This window comes from Mytilus trossulus, chromosome 6, assembly GCF_036588685.1.
Source record: "Mytilus trossulus isolate FHL-02 chromosome 6, PNRI_Mtr1.1.1.hap1, whole genome shotgun sequence".
Classification (NCBI taxonomy): Eukaryota; Metazoa; Mollusca; class Bivalvia; order Mytilida; family Mytilidae; genus Mytilus; species Mytilus trossulus.
The window spans coordinates 17766646-17787662 of record NC_086378.1 but is presented as its reverse complement, the minus strand read 5'-3'; the positions used below and the strand labels follow the sequence as shown (position 1 = coordinate 17787662).

At 32.3% G+C, this 21017-nt stretch overlaps 1 protein-coding gene across 1 annotated transcript in view; it reads left to right on the top strand.

The window, feature by feature from the left end:
- The window catches only part of LOC134722374 (uncharacterized), an 80963-nt gene that overhangs the window by 20590 nt on the left and 39356 nt on the right, over positions 1–21017 (top strand). Inside the window, exons 4-6 of the mRNA XM_063585991.1 lie at positions 3758–4021; positions 6097–6221; positions 12163–12259. Of these exons, the coding sequence (XP_063442061.1) occupies positions 3758–4021; positions 6097–6221; positions 12163–12259 (486 nt within the window). The remainder of the gene's footprint in view (positions 1–3757; positions 4022–6096; positions 6222–12162; positions 12260–21017) is intronic.

The window sequence follows — 21017 nt, the reverse complement described above, 5'->3', positions numbered from 1 at the left end:
TGGCCGATTTTTCTACGATGATAAAAAAGGGCACTACAAATTAGCCCGATCTGGATACCATCAGTCCCGATTCTGAAAATTTCCATAATCGTGTATCCATCGGCGTAAATATCGGGACAGTGTGACTCGGGCATTACACAAGTATTCCACATTCCAAATTAAAAGACAATTTGAGAGAGTTGGTATTGCTTTGCCTCATAAAAAAGAATAGCCAACGTAGACACAAGTATCTTGTTTAAGGGAGGGATAAATCCTTCTTTTTAAAGGAACACTCTAATTCAAACAAAAAATTCACTGAAAATTGATGTTATCAAGATGCTTGATTTCTTAATTTCTTATTTGTTACGTTCGGCGGACGTGTTTTTAAACAGACTGTCGGCATTGCAATGGGAACGAAATGTGCCCTTCTAATTGCCGACTTGTTTCTTTATTATTACGAGGATGACTTCATGCAGGAACTTCCTTCGAACAAAGACAAGTATTTAGCAATATCCTTTAACTCTACTTTTCGCTATATAGATGATATTCACTAAATAATTCAAAATTTGGTGACTATGTGGAAAGCATCTATCCCATCGAACTAAAGATAACTGATACTTCAGATTCAGTTAAGTCGACCTTATATCTTGACTTACATCTAGATATTGACAATGAAGGTCGGTTGAAAACAAAACTTTACGACAAAAGAGATGATTTCAGCTTTTCAATTGTGAACTTGCCATTTCTAACATGTCTAAGAAGCAATATTACAGCATCACCTGCATACGGGGTATGCATCTCCCAATTGATACGATATTCCCGTGCTTGCATTTCCTATCATGATTTTCTTGATAGAGAGTTGCTGCTTACTAGAAAGCTATTAGAACAAGAGTTCCAAATGGTAAAGTTGAAATCTTCCCTTCGTAAATTTTACGGACGCCACCACGAGTTGGTTGACTGCTATTGAATAACCGTTTCAAATGATATCGGATATGTTCCTTAAGTCGTAGCTACAATCCCCTCTCCTTTAATTAATGACCTACTGAATTAAAATTGGGAGTGTGTCAAAGCGACAACAACCCGACCACAGAGTAGACAAAAGCCGAAGGCCACCAATGGGTCTTCAATGTAGCGAGAATCCCCACACCCGAAGGTGTACTTCAGCTGGTTCCTAAAAATATGTATACTAGTACAGTGATAATGGATGTCATACTTTACTCCGAATTAAACACAAGAAACTAAAATTAAAAGATAAATACCACTGGCAAGTTTATTTGATCTACCAGGTCAATATACTGATTTGTGTAGGCTTAGAATGAGACGGTAAATACCACGGAAAAGTTTATGAGATCTACCAGGTCAATTTACTGATTTGTGTAGGCTTAGTATGAGAAGTTATTTACCACTTTTTTTTCTTTTTTTTTAAAAATATACCAGGTCTATATACTGATTTTTACAGGCTTAGCAGGAGAAGGTACATATCACTGACAAGTTTTTTTTAGATCTAACAGGTCTATATCTTAATTTGTGTAGGCTTACATGTAGTATAAGAAGGTAAATATAACTGACAAGTTTATTAGATCAACAAGGTCAATATACTAATTTGTGCAGTCTGAGCATGAGAAGGTTTATACCACTGACAAGTTTATTAGATCTACCAGATTAATATACTGATTTGTGTAGGCTTAGTACGAGAAGGTAAATACCACTTACAAGCTGTTTTTTAAATCTACCAGGTAAATGCACTAATTTGTTATAAACATCAAAAAGCCAATTGGTAAAATAATGACAAAGTAATATCACGTGCATATATATCTATCTCAATTGATTTCTCTGGTAAATGTCATCGAATCAGTTTTTATCGTAATTTAAAAGTAAACATATGTTATGTTGACACGACTACTATGCATTCATGTTGATTACATGTACAAAACAAAACATTTGATACTTTGATTTCCCTGACAAATGCAGAAACAGATACGGAAAGACCTGTGATTTATTTGAAAAAGACAAAATAAACGTATTCATAATTATCATCATATGTTCTTACTTAACCAGGAAGAAGGACTCGGTTTTTCAATTACCAACAACCATGGTTAGTAAAATGAATGATATGATACTAGTATGTCTAATGTAAATAAACTTAAAGGCAACAGTAGTACACCGCTGTTCATAATTTATAAATGAATTAAGATAAAAGAAATCCGGGTAACAAACTTAAACCGAGGAAAATACACAAACTATAAGAGGATAACAAAAAAACAAGAGAAATACTGAACCCTAACATATATGGAAACGAAATGTTTGATAACAACTGCCATAGTAATTCCTGACTTGGTACAGGGCATTTTAAACAAATGGTGAATTGAACCTGGTTAAATGGCAAGCCAAACTTCCCGCTTATATGGCAATGTTAAAAATAATGCTGAAAGGACGTGACAGAAATACAGCAAAATCACACGCAATAACAATCCTTACAGAAAAACTGAAAAATAAATGATATACTAAATTCTGAATCAAGCTAATTATGAAAGTACAGAAAACACAGTAGACAAATATTACCTGGACCTGTATGCAGGAAATATCTTAACTGAAATTTTCCTCAAATAATTTCCTTAATCAAATAAAATATTTAAGTATGCACATTTCAAAAAAGGAAACGATTGATGTAAGGCTTCAAAGTATTTCGAAATGATCCACAAACATCTTTTTTTCGACATTTCAGTAATATTTGAACTTCCAAAAGAAATTCAAAAGATTCCTAATTCATTGTTCCTTGTCCGTGGGGGTTTGGGTTTAGGAGACGTAATTTCTGGGTACAAACAAGATTTTTCAACTCTTATAAACAAAGACAAATACCGTGCTGAATCTGCGTTGATGCATTCTATTGGGTGTTAATAGGTATACAGGAGCAAAAATTATTATTTTCTACAACCAAATTGATGATAGTAACATGTTTACTGGATCATAACTGAGTACTCTATACACTCAGGTGATTTTGGTAACGGGTATACTGGAGCATAATTGATAATTCTGTACAACCATTGATTGAATGCAGCCAGATTGATCAATGAGTTTTACTGTCCTTTTGGTATATTACGCCCCTCTTTGAATATCAAATTGAAACTTTAAGTTTAGTTCATATATTCCTTATCAGATAATATTTCGCATTTCAAATTAGACTGTTGACCCGAATTTCACTGAACATAATAAAATAATAGTGCGTGTTGGAATCATCGTACTATGCACACATTTTTTTTCGTTTATTGTTTTTTACATATATATCAGGTCGTCAATTTTCTCCTTTTGATTCATAATTTCAGTGTCTTATCTGTTTGTATTTTGCAACAAAAAAGGCCATACGGTGATATATGTATTCGTTATATTATACATCATTTGGTTTTTGTTGGAACGTTGTCTCAATTATTGGCAATCATATCAGATCTTCATATCTTATATTTATATTAACACATAATTTGCAAAGTTTTATGAATAGAAATAAATGACAATATTAAGCACTTTAAAAACATGTGTCAGCGGTGTTTATTACAATATATGAAATAATTTTGAAAAAATCGATATTTTCTGCATTCCTACTGCAAATATATTGGATACTATATACAGAAATTAAATCTTTACTGTATCTTTGCATCAATTTTATCGACTGTGTCATCCTGCTATAAAAGAGCTAGTTTTATTAACGGACACATATTTCATCTATTTTAACTACTGATGAATAGGGACAGCATGATTCTCATCATAATTATTTATGGTGTAGTTGCTATAAACCCAATATGCCATGGAACATCAGATATTAAAAGGAATATGAAATTTATATTAGAAAAGGAAGAGACAATTGTTTCAAGTGATTCAACCATTACAACTCGTAAAGCAGATTCTGTTATACAATGCACCATGTTGTGTACTAGTGAACAGGAGTGTGAGACCGCAAGCTATGATCGTACAACAGAACAATGCAGGTTGGATTCCAACAGTAACCCACAGACAAAAACGATTAAAACTGGAATTCTTGTCTTTAAAAGTAAGTAAGACTTATCATATGTAAAATACATGTAAATAATTCACCGAGACATGATTTCTCCGATATTGAAAGTTTCAGAATTTAGAATGAGAAATGGGTTAAAAATTCCTCAACAAGGATATAAATTCTTCACTTCTTCCCGTTTCATATATGACCGGAGTATCGTAGTTGCATTCTGTACAGCATATATAGTTTCTGAGCTGTACAAGACTAATTGAGTCAACATCAAGTATAGGTAGGGCATACGTTCTGGTTAGGTCAACATATAGGATAGCTGGACAATACGTTGTCTGTTAAAATTGTCTTTGTTGGTTAGTTTATTAAAAAGATTTATGTACTCCTATGTAATGTAAATATAATGTCTTTATCTAACGCCAGCTGTCTTCTGTAATGTAAAGTTAATTTACTTAGCTCACAGCAGTCTGGTGTGATGTAAAGTTAATGTGCATGTCTAACAACAGTCAAGTGTGTTTATATAGTTATATGTATATGTGTCAACAGTCTGGTGTGATGTAAAGTTAATGTGTTTATCTTACAAGAGTCTGGTGTGATTTAAAGTTAATGTGTTTATTTGACAAGAGTCTGGTGTGATGTAAAGTTAATGTGTTTATCTAACGCCAGTCTGGTGTGATGTAAAGTTAGTGTCTTTATCTAACAACAGTCTGATGTGATGTAAAGTTAGTGTCTCTATTTTCAACAGTCTGATGTGATGTAAAGTTAATTTGTTTATCTTACAAGAGTCTGGTTTGATTTAAAGTTAATGTGTTTATCTTCAACTGTCTGGTGTGATGTAAAGTTAATGTGTTTATCTAACAACTGTTTGGTGTGATGTAAAGTTAATGTCTTTATCTAACAACAGTCTGATGTGATGTAAAGTTAGTGTCTTTATCTTCAACAGTCTAGTGTGATGTAAAGTTAATGTGTTTATCTTACAACAGTCAGGTGAGATGTAAAGTTAATGTGTATATCTTCAACTGTCTGGTGAGATGTTAAGTTAATGTGTATATCTTCAACTGTCTGGTGAGATGTAAAGTTAATGTGTTTTATTTACCAACATTCTGGTGCAATGTTAAGTCAATGTGTTTATCTAACAACAATTTGGTTTTTAATTTCAACATATTTTATTTGCTAAAATTAAGCAAAATTATTGAGAAACAAATATATTATACATTTGATGTTAAATGCATATTCTTATAATAACAATGATATAAGCATGCTTGTAAGAATCAAGTAAAGGAGGTTCGCTTTGAAAAATGCATTAGTTTTAGAATGACACATATCGCAGTTGAGTTAAAATAATATTTTTTTGTTTTAGACCGTACAGATACTACGTTGTTAATGTACATAGAAGACAATATGTAATAAAATTCTTTCTAAAAAAGGAAGAGTCGAAGGATATAACTAATACCAGTCTGGTGTCATAAGACTGGTAAATACATTCATCATAAATACCATATTTGGAATTTTGTATTTGCGCCAAACACACGTTTCGTCTATAAAAAACTCACAAGTGACGCTTGAATAAAAAAGTACGAAGTTGACGAACATTGAGGACCAAAAATTCCTAAACGTTTTGCCAAATACAGCTAAAGTATTCTATTTCTGAGGTAGAAAAGCCTTAGTATTTCAAAAATGCAAAGTTTCGTTAACTTATAATTATGAACATGTCAATCTAACTCAAGTCAACACAGTAGTGCTGACTACTGGGCTGGTAATACCCTTGCATATTCGTTCATTGTATTCCACCAGCAGCGGCATCGACCTAGACGCGCTTTTCGTCTCCAAAAGACTCACCAGTGACGCTCGAATCAACAAATAACAGTTTATTCAAAACCAGAAGTTTAGCTTGATCTGACCGGGATAAGCGATCTAATACCAGTTTAGTCTGATGAAATTTGAAGATTTAATTAAACATAAGTACTGTATATATAAATTGTAATCAGTTAATGCAGCTCCAGTGGTGTAATGTGAATGTATTGCGTTTATTGAATATCAAGTGAAACAATGCAATGTATCAGACTGGTGCTAAATACAATTTATTTATCTCTATATGCATAAATATTTTAAAATTATAGATCACGAACCAACGGACTGCTCCAAAATGCCCAACGGAAGTATCAACGGCGTCTACAAGATTTTTGTAAACAATGTTAACAGATATCTTGATGTATATTGTGATATGACAGCCGGTGGATGGACGGTATGTTCAATTTAAGAATCAGAGCTTCAAAGATTCTGAAAATGTTTGAATGATAGTCGGTTCAGATAAATTTGTCATCTTGATATTCTTTTCCCATAAATATGTTAAATTAAGGCAACAGTAGTAAACCGCTGTTCCAAAGTCATTAAAGATGTCCGGGTTACAAACAGAAAAAAATGAGAGAAACACATCCACTCTCTAAGGCTGAAACAACTTGACACCAGATACACTGCAATGCAACAAAAACAATCGCCAATGCAATATACTTACAGTCAGAATATGAATATGTTAATGCATATACAATTGGATTTTATTATAATTGAGGTATGTTGACATGGTTAATATGTGTTCCAACTGACTACATTTTCAGAACACGATATCTGTAACAAACATAAGCTTTTGGCTACCTCTTTACAAGCAGAACCAAAAACAATGAAAGTCCCAACTATGTACTCGCTTCCGAAGCTTTACAAAACACCGTACAAATACAGATTTATTTCGTCTTCAAGTTAACTTTCCACTACTACATTTTCTATTCTTTTTACTAGTACACTTGGTACAATCAAAAACCTGATAATAAATTGTTCAAATAAGGCCTTTGAAAATGGTGTCATTAATTACTTTTGGAGTGTCAAAAACTCGTTGAAAGTACTTGATGAACTGCATGCTTGTATTGGTGATTTTAAATCTACTCAAAGTTTTGATTTTTCTACCACTTTGTCTAATATTCTCATTAAGAAAAAAGATCACAACCTATTTAAATGGAAATTTAAAAAGTGAGAATGTTAATACATATGCTCAAACTCTTTTAGTTCTGTTTAAGTAGCAATTAACAAATAAATTATTTCAACTGGACATGCTTTGATACTATATTTGCCCTTGAATTTTTACTAGATTACATTTTTGTTTGCACTGGAGATTCCGTATATCGTCAAGTTATCGGAATTTAAACTGTGCATCGCTTATTGCGGACCTGTTGTTGTATTGCTATGAGTTACAAATTATGTCTAAAATTCGCAAACAACATCTGATACAAACATTTTTAAATAATACTTTTATATATTTGAGCTAAAGATAAAGCTAATACTAACAATGACCAATGCTCTTTCCTCGATCTTGATATCTATATCATTACCGGAAAGCTTATTACAAAAATTTCCTATCGTTATTTATTCACTTTTAGATCGTTTCCTTGTCACCATCTTACGGTGTTTATATATCTTAACTGGTACGATTCACTCGTGTATTAAACAACGTTTTAGATTTTAGCGAGAGAAATTTATGTAATATTGAAAAATTATTACAACAGGGTTTTCGATATCACAAACTAGTCAAAACATTTACTAAATTTTATCATCGGTACAAGGACCACATTCGTAAATATAACTCAACATTCAGACATCTTATACGTTCAGGTATTGTTTACATTCAATTTTAATGGTAATATTCTTACAAAGCACAAAAATGTCAATATTCACCTCAAAAGCTAACAAAACCTTTAAACAGACTTATAAAGAAGGGACAACGTTACAATACTGTTGTCAAGTCATTTAAGTTTACATATTTTTGCTTTAATATTGATTCACTTATAGGGACTTTGTATCGAAATAATTAAGAATTGAATGCTTCTTTTTGTAAATTTATTGGGTGGTAAAAGCGTTGACCGAAGTACATTTTGTATGAAGCGCGGAAGCGCTTCATTCTTAAAATGTACGCACGGTCAACGCTTTTACAACCCTATAAAGTTTCAAAAAGAAGTATTCAATACTTATAATTACATTTTTTAGCTAAAATCATGAAAAAACGATTTTTATCCAGTTTTATTTAATTCTAATCACCTGTGCACTTTTTTGTGGGACCTCGTGTCATCATGCATGATAAATGTTATTGTCTGATGCAATTGTTTACGGAATAACATGTTAGCCAATCAGAATAACGTATTATAATGAAACTTACATCTAATGTAATTATAACACATTTATTTAAAAAGCAGTTGTTGGCATGACACGGGTTATGTTTTTCTCGTATATTTTCGATGGTATAATACTAAACCCCTAACGGGAGGGATTGTGCCTGATATTCATATGATGAAGACATAATTTTTCAATCAGTTTAATTGAGGTCTAAAGCTGGCATGCCAGAAACTGCTAGTAGTCTGTTGTTATTTATGTATTAATGTCATATTTTCTTTTGTTACCTCTTCTGAATCGGACTAGGACTTCTCTTGAACTGAAATTTACTGTGCGTATTGTTATGCGATAACTTTTCTACATTGGCTAGAGGTTTACGGGGAGGGTTTAGATCTAAAAAACATGTTTAACCTTCTGCATTTTTGCACCTGGCCCAACTCAAGAACCTCTTGTCTTTGTTAGTCTGGTATGATTTTCAATTTAAGTTTCTTGTGTTAAATTCGGAGTTTAGTATGGCGTCCATTATCACTGTACTAGTATCGATATTTGTAAAGGGGCCAGCTTCTGAGTGCGGGAGATTCCCGTTGCATCGAAGACCTATTGGTGACCTTTTGCTGTTGTCTGTTCTATAGTCGGGTTGTTGTCTCTTTGACATATTCCCCATTTTCATTCTCAATTTTATTCTTGTTTGTCGTTTTTATTTAGATTAGACCGTTGGTTTGATTGTTTGAATAGTTTTGCACTATTCATTGTTGGTCCTTTATAGCTTGCCGTACTTTGACCTATAATATTTTACTAAAATTATAAATTGTGACTTTGATGGATAGTTGTCTCATTGACTCTCATATCATATCTTCTACATAAAATTGAGAATGGAAATGGGGAATGTGTCAAAGAGACAACAACCCGACCAAAATAAAAAAACACAACAGCAGAAGGTCACCAACAGGTCTTCAATGTAGCGTGAAATTCCCGCACCCGGAGGCGTCCTTCAGCTGGCCCCTAAACAAATATATACTAGTTCAGTGATAATGAACGCCATACTAATTTCCAAATTGTACACAAGAAACTAAAATTTAAATAATACAAGACTAACAAAGGCCAGAGGCTCCTGACTTGGGACAGGCGCAAAAATGCGGCAGGGTTAAACATGTTTGTGAGATCTCAACCCTCCCCCTATACCTCTAACCAGTGTAGAAAAGTAAAAGCATAACAATACATATATACAACTGTGATAGTGTTAACTGTATTGAAGATTGAAAAATCTTTTTAATCAATTCAAAATGTGCTCAAGTTAAAACAATTTGGAGAAAAAGGAGGAGGCCATACCGAAAGGTATTGTTTTTGTAAAATGAATTGTAACAAAGAATATTTTAGTGCATGAATTTATATATTTTGTTGTTGTTGGACAATATGTATTGAACACCCTACTATAGACCACAGATTTACAAGTAGTCATAGCTATTCAAGCTATATCATTTAGTAATAATGTATCAATAAGAGCATGAAAGGAATCAAAAATATTAAACAAACGTTTAAACATTATATTGGGAACATATTATAGTATACCATTGCTTGTCCCTCAGTTTGTCCGTACATCGTCAACATGTCGGACAATGACTCAAAAACGAGTTAACTAATTTTCATGAAACTTTGATGAATTGTTTATATCGATTGCCGAGAGCTGCTGTTTTTTGTTTTCATGAAACTGACGTCTCGAAGTTGCTTGATTTTTTTATGAAAGTGTTATGGAAAAGGGGAAATTGTCCTGTTTTCGGACAATCAATCAATATCTAAAAAGTAAAATCACAAAAATACTGAACTCCGAGGAAAATTCAAAACGGAAAGTCCCAAATCAAATGACAAAATCAAATGACAAAACACGTCAAACGAATGGACAACATCTGTCATATTCTTGACTTGGAAAAGGCATTTTAAAATGTAGAAATGGTAGATTAAACCGGTTTTATAGCGCGTAACCTCTCACCTGTACATTAAATTCCAAAAAGGTCGCATCAAATTCCTTTATACTTACAACGATGCATGAACAAAACAGACCTTGAAGGCCGTACCTTGACCTGTAATGGTTTAATTTTATAAGTTGTTACTTGTTAGTTGTCTCATTGCCACTCATACCACATCTTCATATATCTATGATCTGTAGATAGACAGCAACCATTACTGTGTCACAATCACTAAACAAACAAATATTAAACATTAAAACACATAATGCATCTAGACAAATTAAAAAAAACCCACATGCATTGCTTCGCGTGTTTGACGTCAGAAAATGTGAACGTCACATATATAGAATTAAACTTTAGTAAATTGTTCATATATATTCACGTACAATTCCATTTGATTTTTAACGTTTTTAGATTTTAGGTTTCTAAGTTCATGAAGTTATTAGTTTTTGTTGAAAAAAATTAGTTTATTTTTCCAGTTTCAGACAATATCTTAAAAAAATCTTTCAGCAGTTTTCATGAAATATTGGTGGCATGTTTATATCTTTCAGTATACGATTTTTTATTCTTATTTTTTATCATTGTTTGATACGACATAGCTCATATCACATCTCTTCATTTATTTCATTTTACTGAATCATTTCGCAGTAACATATTACTGTACAAGCTTTGTAAAAGTCAATCGCCGTTTGTAGTTTGACACATTTTTAAGAAAATTTTGTAAACAAAGTTGCCCACTTTTATACTTTTCCCGGAAAATTGAAAATATCCTTTCTTAAAATAACATCTTCAAAGTGTAAGCAATGTAGTTTCGCATCACTAACATATTGCGAACATGTACAATTATGCGAAAAGGATTTATAACAGGCTTGCAATAAAGTTTATACAATTTGCAATGTTTTGATCAAGTAATAATTTAAAAACTAGTTACAGGGTTAACAAAAAAACGTCAGTTTATACACAAATTTACAAATATACTTGACTGCTTAAATCTCATTTCTGATTATCAACTAGCAAATGTAAATGACAGGTGTTTTCCGTTCTTAGATACAACCAACATTATTGTCACTGAGAACAAATATTAATATAAAAGCCGGATTCCAAAAGGTGGCCTATGTATGTTAGTAGCCAATGTTACGGTATAATAAATCAAGGTGTACAAATGTATTGACTGTCTTCTGATTGGTTAAAAATATTAGCTTTATTTTTAAACTTGTTAATTTTTAGGGCGACTCGCCCACTCTGACGTTATGTATTCATACGCCAACATGTGTGTACGTTGTTATTGTTAATATAAATAATATAAAAAGTTCTTTGAGCTTTATGTTTGATAGAAATGTACTTATAATGAATGGTAATAATTTATTTTGAATTTATTGAACCATAAAATGAATTTTTGACTTCACATTTTACATAATTATTAAATGTGAAGAGTCAAAAATTTATTTTATGGTTCAATAAATTCAAAATAAATAATGACTATCCATTAAATGTATAAAATTAGCCTGAACAAAGGTCTTGAATTAAATGAAACTGTGCTAATAGAATCATGCCGGGTGGACGAATCTCTCTTTGTAATGAACACTTTCTTCAATTTTATAGTATTACCTGTTTAAATATAACCAATCAACTTTTTATTATTCATTTGTTCGATGTGTTTGAATTTTTGATTTTGCCGTTTGATTTCTGTCTTTCTGTTTTGAGTTTTGAGTGTTCGGTATTTTTATTTTATCTAACTTTTTATCATGTTTATATACCTATTTAACTGGTAAAAATATATTTAATAAACATTGAGTAGAAAATACAGAGGAATGCACGACATAACAGGAGTTGCTTACCCTTTCAACACACCAGGTCCCGCTCTTTTAAGAGCTCATCTGATTACCCATATTTTTATTTGCTACATCGGTAAACTACTGTTGCCTTGATTCATACAAGTAACTAAATTTATAAGTTTCACTTGGATCATAATTTCTAAGTATATAAATATTGACTTGTGAGTTCTGAATACGCCGTTCCTTTATTGCAACTAGATTACTACGAAACAGTTTATTATCTATGTTATAGGTGATTCAAAGACGACAAGATGGTTCAGTAGATTTTTATAGAGACTGGTTACACTACAAGAAAGGATTTGGCAACGTTTCTGGAGAATACTGGCTAGGTTAGTTTGAGTATAACTAACATATTGACATTTGTGTTTTTGCAGTTTCAAACCAGATAAAAAAAACGACGGATTAAACCTAGCCCGTAAAAAAGCTAGAATCTTAAAGCTACGTAAGTTTCTCTGATACATCTTTTTTCTGTGAAACTTCGAGATTGTGGGTAAGTTAATTGTTTGCGCCATTAAAAGCAAAGTCACGTGATCTTTGGGGAAAAGTCTTTTTTTTTGTAGAAAATTGCAAATCAATTACAATTACAATGTAAATAATGTCAATATATTTTAATTCAAAATGGATTTATTTCTAAGACGGTAAACTAAATAAATACACAATGACTTATAATTATAACACAGGTCAAAATTTTCACAAAAAAGTTTAGATTAAGTATCTAACATCGTTGCACTTTTGTGTTGACATAAACTGTCATTGATATGGTCATAATAATAAATTTCCTGCCTCAGGAATATATTACATTAACTATATTTGGCAAAACTTATAGGAGTTTCTGGTCTTCAACTTCGTACTTTATTTGATTTGAGCGTAACTGATGAGTTGTTTATAGACGAAACTCGCGTATGGCGCAAACATATAAATTTCAATCTTAGTTCCTATAATAAATCTATTTCTTTGTATTATGTTTAACTTAATAGAAATAAGTAGATGTTGACACCAAACAGATAATCAGTTCAATCTAAAATAAATACTTATGATACAGAAGTCGGTTAGTACAATAGAGAAAAAATAATTACATTGTATGTTGTTATAAAAAATGGAAAGATATTTCGTATAAGCAACAATTTATGTTGTTGAAAAATCACTATAACTTTAACTGGTTTCTGTGTAATGACATCATTATATTGTCAGTAAACAAAAAGTACAAAACATCAACCTTGAAAAGACACGTATATATATATGCGAAAGCAAATTTACAGATCTAACATTGTTGGGTTGATGTTTAGACGAGTTGTATATACATTATGTACACAGCCATGTATCACCATCATTGATGGTGATCCGATGGATACATCTGTTGTAGGGTTGTCACTGACTCAGACGTACTTATGAATATAATTATTTTCTGTGACTGTATCTTACATTAATTTGTAGGATCCTTTACTATAGATAATTTAGCTGATCTGTAACAATAACATCTTCATGCCTTATATATCATGTACTGTAGTACGCCGCTAGATTAAAACTGACGTGGAAAGGTAACATATGGCCACCGAAAGCTCTTTTTTTGAGAGCCCAGGTGGTCGTGTGGTCTAGCGGGACGGCTGCAGTGCAGGCGATTTGGTGTCACGATATCACAGTAGCATGGGTTCGAATCCCGGCGAGGGAAGAACCAAAAATTTGCGAAAGCAAATTTACAGATCTAACATTGTTGGGTTGATGTTTAGACGAGTTGTATATATATACATATACATATTTGTTTTATTTAGATAAAGATGTGATACATCAGGACTGAAACAATCTAGTGACACATTATAGTATTTATTGTCCCTGAAATGTTTTATTTTAAGGTAAATGACGTATTTCGTCAGATTGGTACATGATACAGCGCTAATATGTTTTGCAAAATGTTTGGTGACAAATCAGACCTAACTGTATTTCTTCCGGCTATTATTTTCATTATTCTTTTAGTTCCTCCAAACTTTAACAAAATTTTCCTCTGTTACATTTAGCTATGTCGCTTTGAGGTTCACACTTTGTATGGGTGTCGTAATTACCCATCCGGAACTTACCTTGTGAATAGTTAAATTTTATCGGTCTGGAATCATCTGCCCAAAACTAAAAACCTTGTTATCATTCAAACAACGTAACCCTAATAGGTAATTGATAGGATTATGCCCCTGTGTCGATTGGCCATTAAGACTTAGAAAAAATAAGTCGTAGCCACTTAGGATATTCACCAATGATCATCCATTGATGTGACTTTGGAAAATACCTCCAGGTAAAATTTGTATGTTGACATTGACTTTTGACCTAACACGTTGTTATGAGACAATCTCAGAAACCATTTTACTAACAGAAGTTATGAATCCCGGGAAATGTTCGGGTCATTATGACGCAACTGCGTTACATTTTGATCAAAGAGATTTTATCCTTCTGTAGGGAGGATACTCTCTGTTTTAGGTCTCTGAAAAGACTAAATCAACTTAAACTATTAAGCCAAAGGTCTTAGACCAATAGGGTCTTCAGCAATGCATTGGGTATTGTCGAGTTTTGGTCCCAGATAGCAGAAAAAGTGGTTTTTTAAATTTATTTTTTATCTTATTTAAAGAATTAAAGTGTGTTTTAAGGGATTTTAACGGTGACCATGACTTTTGACCCAACCACTTTTTATTGGATATCTCAAAAACGATTATACTTACATTAATTGTACATAATGACAGAATAGATTTGACCTTTCCCTTATTACAGGCAAAATTATAAAGAGAAAATTTATTTTGGGAATCAATGTGAATAAAGCTATCATATGATGCCGAAAGTAACATTGTTTTAAACTGAAGTTGTCATTTATATCCACATTTCAGGCAAAAATGTAAAGAAACCATATATTTATTGAATCAAAAAAAGAAACCTATACTTGGACGTCAATAGTAACTATAAGAAAATCGGAAGTAGCTTCTTATCAATAATTAAGCAAATTGATGTGGATTTTAATTATTTGTTCTATTCATATAGTTAGGTCTTTCCACTTTTCATATTGAAATGAATTTGTTGCCAATGATGTGGAATAGAAATGGGGATTTCCAAACTCTCCCTGTATAACCAACCACTTATTCTTATAGGTGCTATCTCCCCGTGTCTCCTGTTTCTTGTTATCCTTATTTTATTAAAACCATAAAAGATATCAACACATTTTTTATACAAAATTGATCAACTACTCTTAGAAATGTTTTAATTAATCTTACCATAGTGGTCTGATAGCATCTTTTTTTGAGTTATTTCCCTTTTAAAATTAGAAATAAGTGATATGTTAAAAAAAAATCATACATCATAAGTCATAGAGGCCTCAGGTCTTTTCATATGAAGTCTCTGTTCCTTTTGGAGAAATTGAGGTCAAGATCATAGGTCAATATTGAAGGTCAATGTCACCTTTCAATTCTTTGCTGATTGTCTATGTTCAAAAGAAACCGTACAAGTGAATGATATGATGTGCTTGCCAAAAAAATGTTTACGGTTTGGCGCAACTTCAACCTATTTAAGTCGAAGAGTTTTGGTCACCCTTTATATAAGTTTTCTCTTCTTATGTATTTGAAATCAGGATTACTCATCACCCCTACAAGTGAATGACCTAGGATTTTTCTTTTTGGAATAACTGACTTATGACCTTAAAATTGAGGTCAAGGGGAAAGGTCGATTTCACGTTCTAGATTTTGACTTTTGCTAAACGTTCACAATGTTCATTCTAAAACCAAGAGTTTTTTAGCATTTAGTTTTGTTGACTTTGAACTTTTATAAGTTAAAGCGGAAGTGACCATATCGTAACTTGAAGTTTTCTATTTCGATGAAAAAGTACATAATCTTATTTTATCAAATCATATTTGAAGTTTTGAAATTACATCAAAAGTGGTACCTTACATACCGTCTTTTAAATTTCATTCTATAGTTTCGAAGTTCAGATGGAATGACGTTCAATTGTTGTCTGAACAATGCTTTTTGATAATTATTCTTTTTGTTCCTCTAAATTTTGACAAAATTTCCCTTCGTAACAATAGGCCATGTCACTTTCAGGTCAACACTTTCTATCGGTATCAGAAAAACCTATTCGCATCCCACCCTGTGAGTCGTTTAAGTTTGTCGATCTCCACTTATCTGACCAAAACCTAAAACCTGTTAACTTTGAAACGCCGTAACCGTAATAGGTAGGGAAAAAAGATTGATGGAATTTGTTCCAGATAAGAGCCTAGTTCTTCTTTACATTTGTTTCGAAAAGATTAACGACTCATTAAAAGGGTTATTCCCCTTTGAAAATTAACCAATGTTGGTTGGTCACTAAAACACAGAAACCGTAAGTCGTAGCCAACTAGGAACTTCACCAATGATTATCAGCTTACGTGAAAATGCTTCAAGGTCAAGTGTGTATGTTGACCTAGACCTGTGACCTTATACCTTGTTTTGGGATAATCTCAGAAATAGTTTACAGAAGTCTTGAAAAGTGGTAAATAATTGAGTGATTAAGGCACAAATTCTGCAGATTGTGACCGAAGAGATTTGACATTCCAGTCGGGGGCATAACCCCTATAAAAGACAAAATGAGCTTTTTCTATTACACCAAAGGTTCCAGACTCGTAGGGTCTTTAACAATACTCATTTTCAAGCTACTGACTATAAATCGGATTAAAATATATCTTTTCCTGAATTTACATTTTGATTTATTAAAAAAAATCAAGGTATTACGAGATTGTTTATAATCGTTCAGGCTTAACTAGTTCGTGTTTTAGATGAAACGCCACGTTACAGTTATTCCATAGCAAATAGGACATGCTTAAACAGCTGTTTAGATCGACTGCCTGAGGGAACCAACATTTTGGAAAGTCTGTATTAAATTGAATCTCAATGCTGTTTACAAGTTCTATGAAAATTCCATATATTGTGGATCATTTGTAAATATAAATCAACATGCAGACATCTTATATGTTCAAGTATTTCACATCCAATCTTTAATGGTAATATTATTTCCAAAGCACAACAATATCGGTACTAGTATTCACCTCAAAATCTTACCTTTGAACAGACTTTAATAATTCACTATTAGGGTCTTTGCATCAGAAAGAAACATATTTGTCAAACCAGTGGTTGGCATGACATGGGTTATGTTCTTACATTTTTTATGATGGTAATATACCTAACCCCTAACGGTATTGTGCTCGATTTTCCTATGACGAAGACATAATCTTTCAATAAGTATAATTGATGTTTGAAACTGACATGTCATTCACTTCTAGTAGTCCTTTTATTTTATGAATCATTGACATTTTGCCTCGTTTCTGGTTTTTTTTATATCTGACTCCGATTATGATATAATATAAGGAAAAAGATGTTTTACATAGTGTTGCGTTAAAGACAAATTGATGCGTCAATGATCGAAAAGATGACTTTATTAATAACAATTGATTTTAATGAGGAGTCAACCCGATTTTGAAGACAGTTTTGCCATTTTAACTTATCCCAGATATAACGACACCAGTAAAAAAGATTTTATATATTAAACGATCCATTCAAAACAGTACCATCAGTTGTGTAACGTACCAATCGTACCTGATACGTTTCAAATCGGGAAACCTCCGCTGTGCGTATTGCTGGAGGTAAGTTTTATTCTAGATTTGCTAGAGGTTCACTGGAGGCTTGAGATCTCACAAAACATGTTTAGCCCCAAGGAAAGGTTGCGCCTATCCCATGTCAAGAACTTCTGGCCTTTGTAAGTCTTGTAGGTTTTTTTTAGTTTAAGTTCAGTTATATGTTTTGGAGTTTAGTATTACGTCTATTGTCACTGAAATGTTGTCTCTTTGACATATTCTCTTAATTTTCTTCTCAATTTTATTAGATCTATACAATATCATCATCGATACAAAAATTTTCGTACAATTTTGTCTTCGAAGAACTCATTAGTGATTCTCAAATAAAAAAAATTAAAAATACCAAATAAAATACAGAATAAAAGGTAGCGCAGCAATGATGAGTCAAATTTACGAATATTTTTGACTGTTGTTAAGCAAAATTAAAAAAATTAAAACAACAGGTTTAATAATCTAAGAATTCCATATTCCTTTAAATTACATTTACTCATTCTTAATTTTAGATTGAGTTTTTTCGCTGAATCTTATGTCTACTTAACTTTGTTCCTGCTATTATTCTTTTTACCTTTACCAACATTTGTATGTCTTTTTTTCTATTAGATTTTTCTCTGTAAGTGTCTACTATAGCATCATCATTCTACTAGACCTCCGAGACTGATATTTTTATTCTATTTATTTAAACTTAGGGGATGCCGTGGGGGACCCCTCCTCTGAAATATCCGGTCAGTTATTTTCAACCAGTGATAGGGACAATGACAACTGGTCCGGAGGAAAATGCGCTGATTTTAATAAAGCTGGATGGTGGTATGCTAAAGAATCAAGTGATCAGTATTATTGCACCTGGGTTAATCCAAATGGTATGTACTATGTTGAAAATGAAGAAGAAAGTGTCTACTGGTTTCCTTGGAAAATTTCACATGAAAGTATGAAGTCTGTCACAATGAAGATTAAACATTTGTGATTGCACAATTATGTAAGCTGTCAGCAGATGACTCAAGCTACCTTGTTGAAAAGACCATGAACTGACAAACTTTCGCTCTTTCATTGAGTTGAATTACAGATATCTTGACATTCTTTTTTGACTAGACATATTTCGAGATAACAAGAGTCAATTGTATCTTTCCTGATTAAACTTGTAAGCTCAGACGCATGTTTATTTTGTATTTAAATTGGTTAAAGTCTTTTATATTTTTGAAGTCACATGTTTTCTGCATATATAGGGCTGTTGATTTTCTTGTTGGAATTTATGTTTTACATTATTTCATGTCAGGTTCTTTTACAGCTCACTGTATGCGTTTTGCTTATTGTTGGAGGCAACGATGACATTTGGTCTTTTTTGGTAATTGTCTCATTGGCAATATGCACCATATTCTTATGTTTATGTTAACACGCTGTTCATTTTGATTTTGTGGTTAAAAAACTAACTCATTAAAGATTCCAGGCTTATCATTGGTAAGCCAGTCGAGCGTTTAGCGGAATTTAGAACACAACAAATGGAAGTTTTTAACGACCTTGACTGGTTATACAGCCCTTGCACGGTCGGTTTTAGAACACTAAACTACAAGAAAACTTTTATATCAATGATATGTCATGTCCGCACAAAGGCATCACATATGCATTATATATATAATAACAAAGGGTACCTAAACAAGCTAATCATCCCGTCTTTTGCTTTCCACCATTTGCAGATTAAACTAACACACGTGATTATAATGCTGCAGCATCTACTGGAATATTGAGGTAACGCCCATTCCGACACCATCCTTCTTGATCAGTGATAGTACTCGAAATGTAGACGGGTAAATATAGTTGTGTCTTGTTTTTACAAACTTCCTAAAGCAGGAACTGCAAAAATATGCTTACATCCCAAAATTTGCGCGGAAAACACACTCAGGTAGTTCAATTAATTAATTTAGAACTTTAGATTGTTATTTTAAGTTTTTGGGGATACTTGATGCATAATCACTACGTGGAAATTTTATTTAAATTTAATACACACACATATAATGACAACTATCTGTTAAGTTTAACGAGCGCTATTTCATTCTTGTGTACATAGCCTTTAAAGACATTACCAGTATCGTCTTAATCCATATTAGGGAAATCTTCTTCACAGATATTTCCCAATCAACTCGTTATGTCGTTCGTAATACTTTATAAATATCAAACACGTGTCTAAGCTGTAACTTCATTTTATCTCATGCATATAAATGACAAGAAATATTTTCATGGAGCACCTTTTTAAAAGTTAAATTGACAGATTTAATGCTCTAGAACCCAAGTTAAAGAAGAAATGAAAATCAAACATACTTGCACCACAATCAATTATAAATTGACAATTGAAAAAGTCTATTTTATGTATAACAACAAATATTACAGTAGAGGCGTTCCCGAGTACCATCAACATGCAGACCCAAATATTAACTATAAAATTTTGAAGATAGAAATGTAAAAGAAACACTACATTACATCAGCAGAAGTGTCCTAAATAATGATAAAACTCGAACAGTTGATCAATTACTTCATACTGAGAGAAAAATCCAACGCAAAAATGGTAAACGCAAAATGTAACGTTACAAGACAAAAAAGGTAATTGCACTGCTATGTGCTCAATTATTTTCAATGCGTTCATGATTATTTGTAATATGTTTAATTCTTGGACTCTTAACATATGAACAGAATTGTCATTATATTAGCTTTAAACGCTTACAACTACATGCAGAAGGTACACCTGATCCAAATGCACAGTAATCATACATGACTTTAGAGAACACTTAGAACTTAAACTTTTCTGTTCTTAATGCATAGTTATCCTACAAAAGAGGGATGACAGATACCACAGGGACAGTCAAACTTATAAATCAAATATAAATCGACAAAGCCATGGCTAAAAATGAAAAAGGCAAAGAGACAAACAAAAATACTAATGACAAAACATAGGAAACCAAAGAATTAAGCAACACGAACTAAAACTTATCCGTTCAAAATGCACAGTAATTCTACATGACTTCAGATTACCATAGGAGCTCAAACTAACCCGTTCCGAATGCACAGTAATTCAGAGGCAAAGAGGCTGTGAAATTCTTACTACTGTACCGTTATTCTTAACATTTCTACCTGTCGCAATGTTTTGTAAACACATTGTTGTCTATATCGTGATTTTTTGCGGCTGTCATACAATGAGAAGTTGAACAACTAGAAAACCACTTTCTACAAAAGAAAATTCCGGTTCCAAGTCATAAATGTGACAGTTGTTATCAATTCGATTGATGTGTTTGATCTTTTGATTTTGCCATTTTATTAAGGAATTTCCGTTTTGAATTTTCCTCGATGTACAGTATTTTTGTGATGTTACTTTATACATACACTTAAATATAACTAAAAAAGGAATCTCTACATTCCATCAAGACTCAATTAGTGACAATATCTGATAAATGCAAAAGGAAATCCTTTT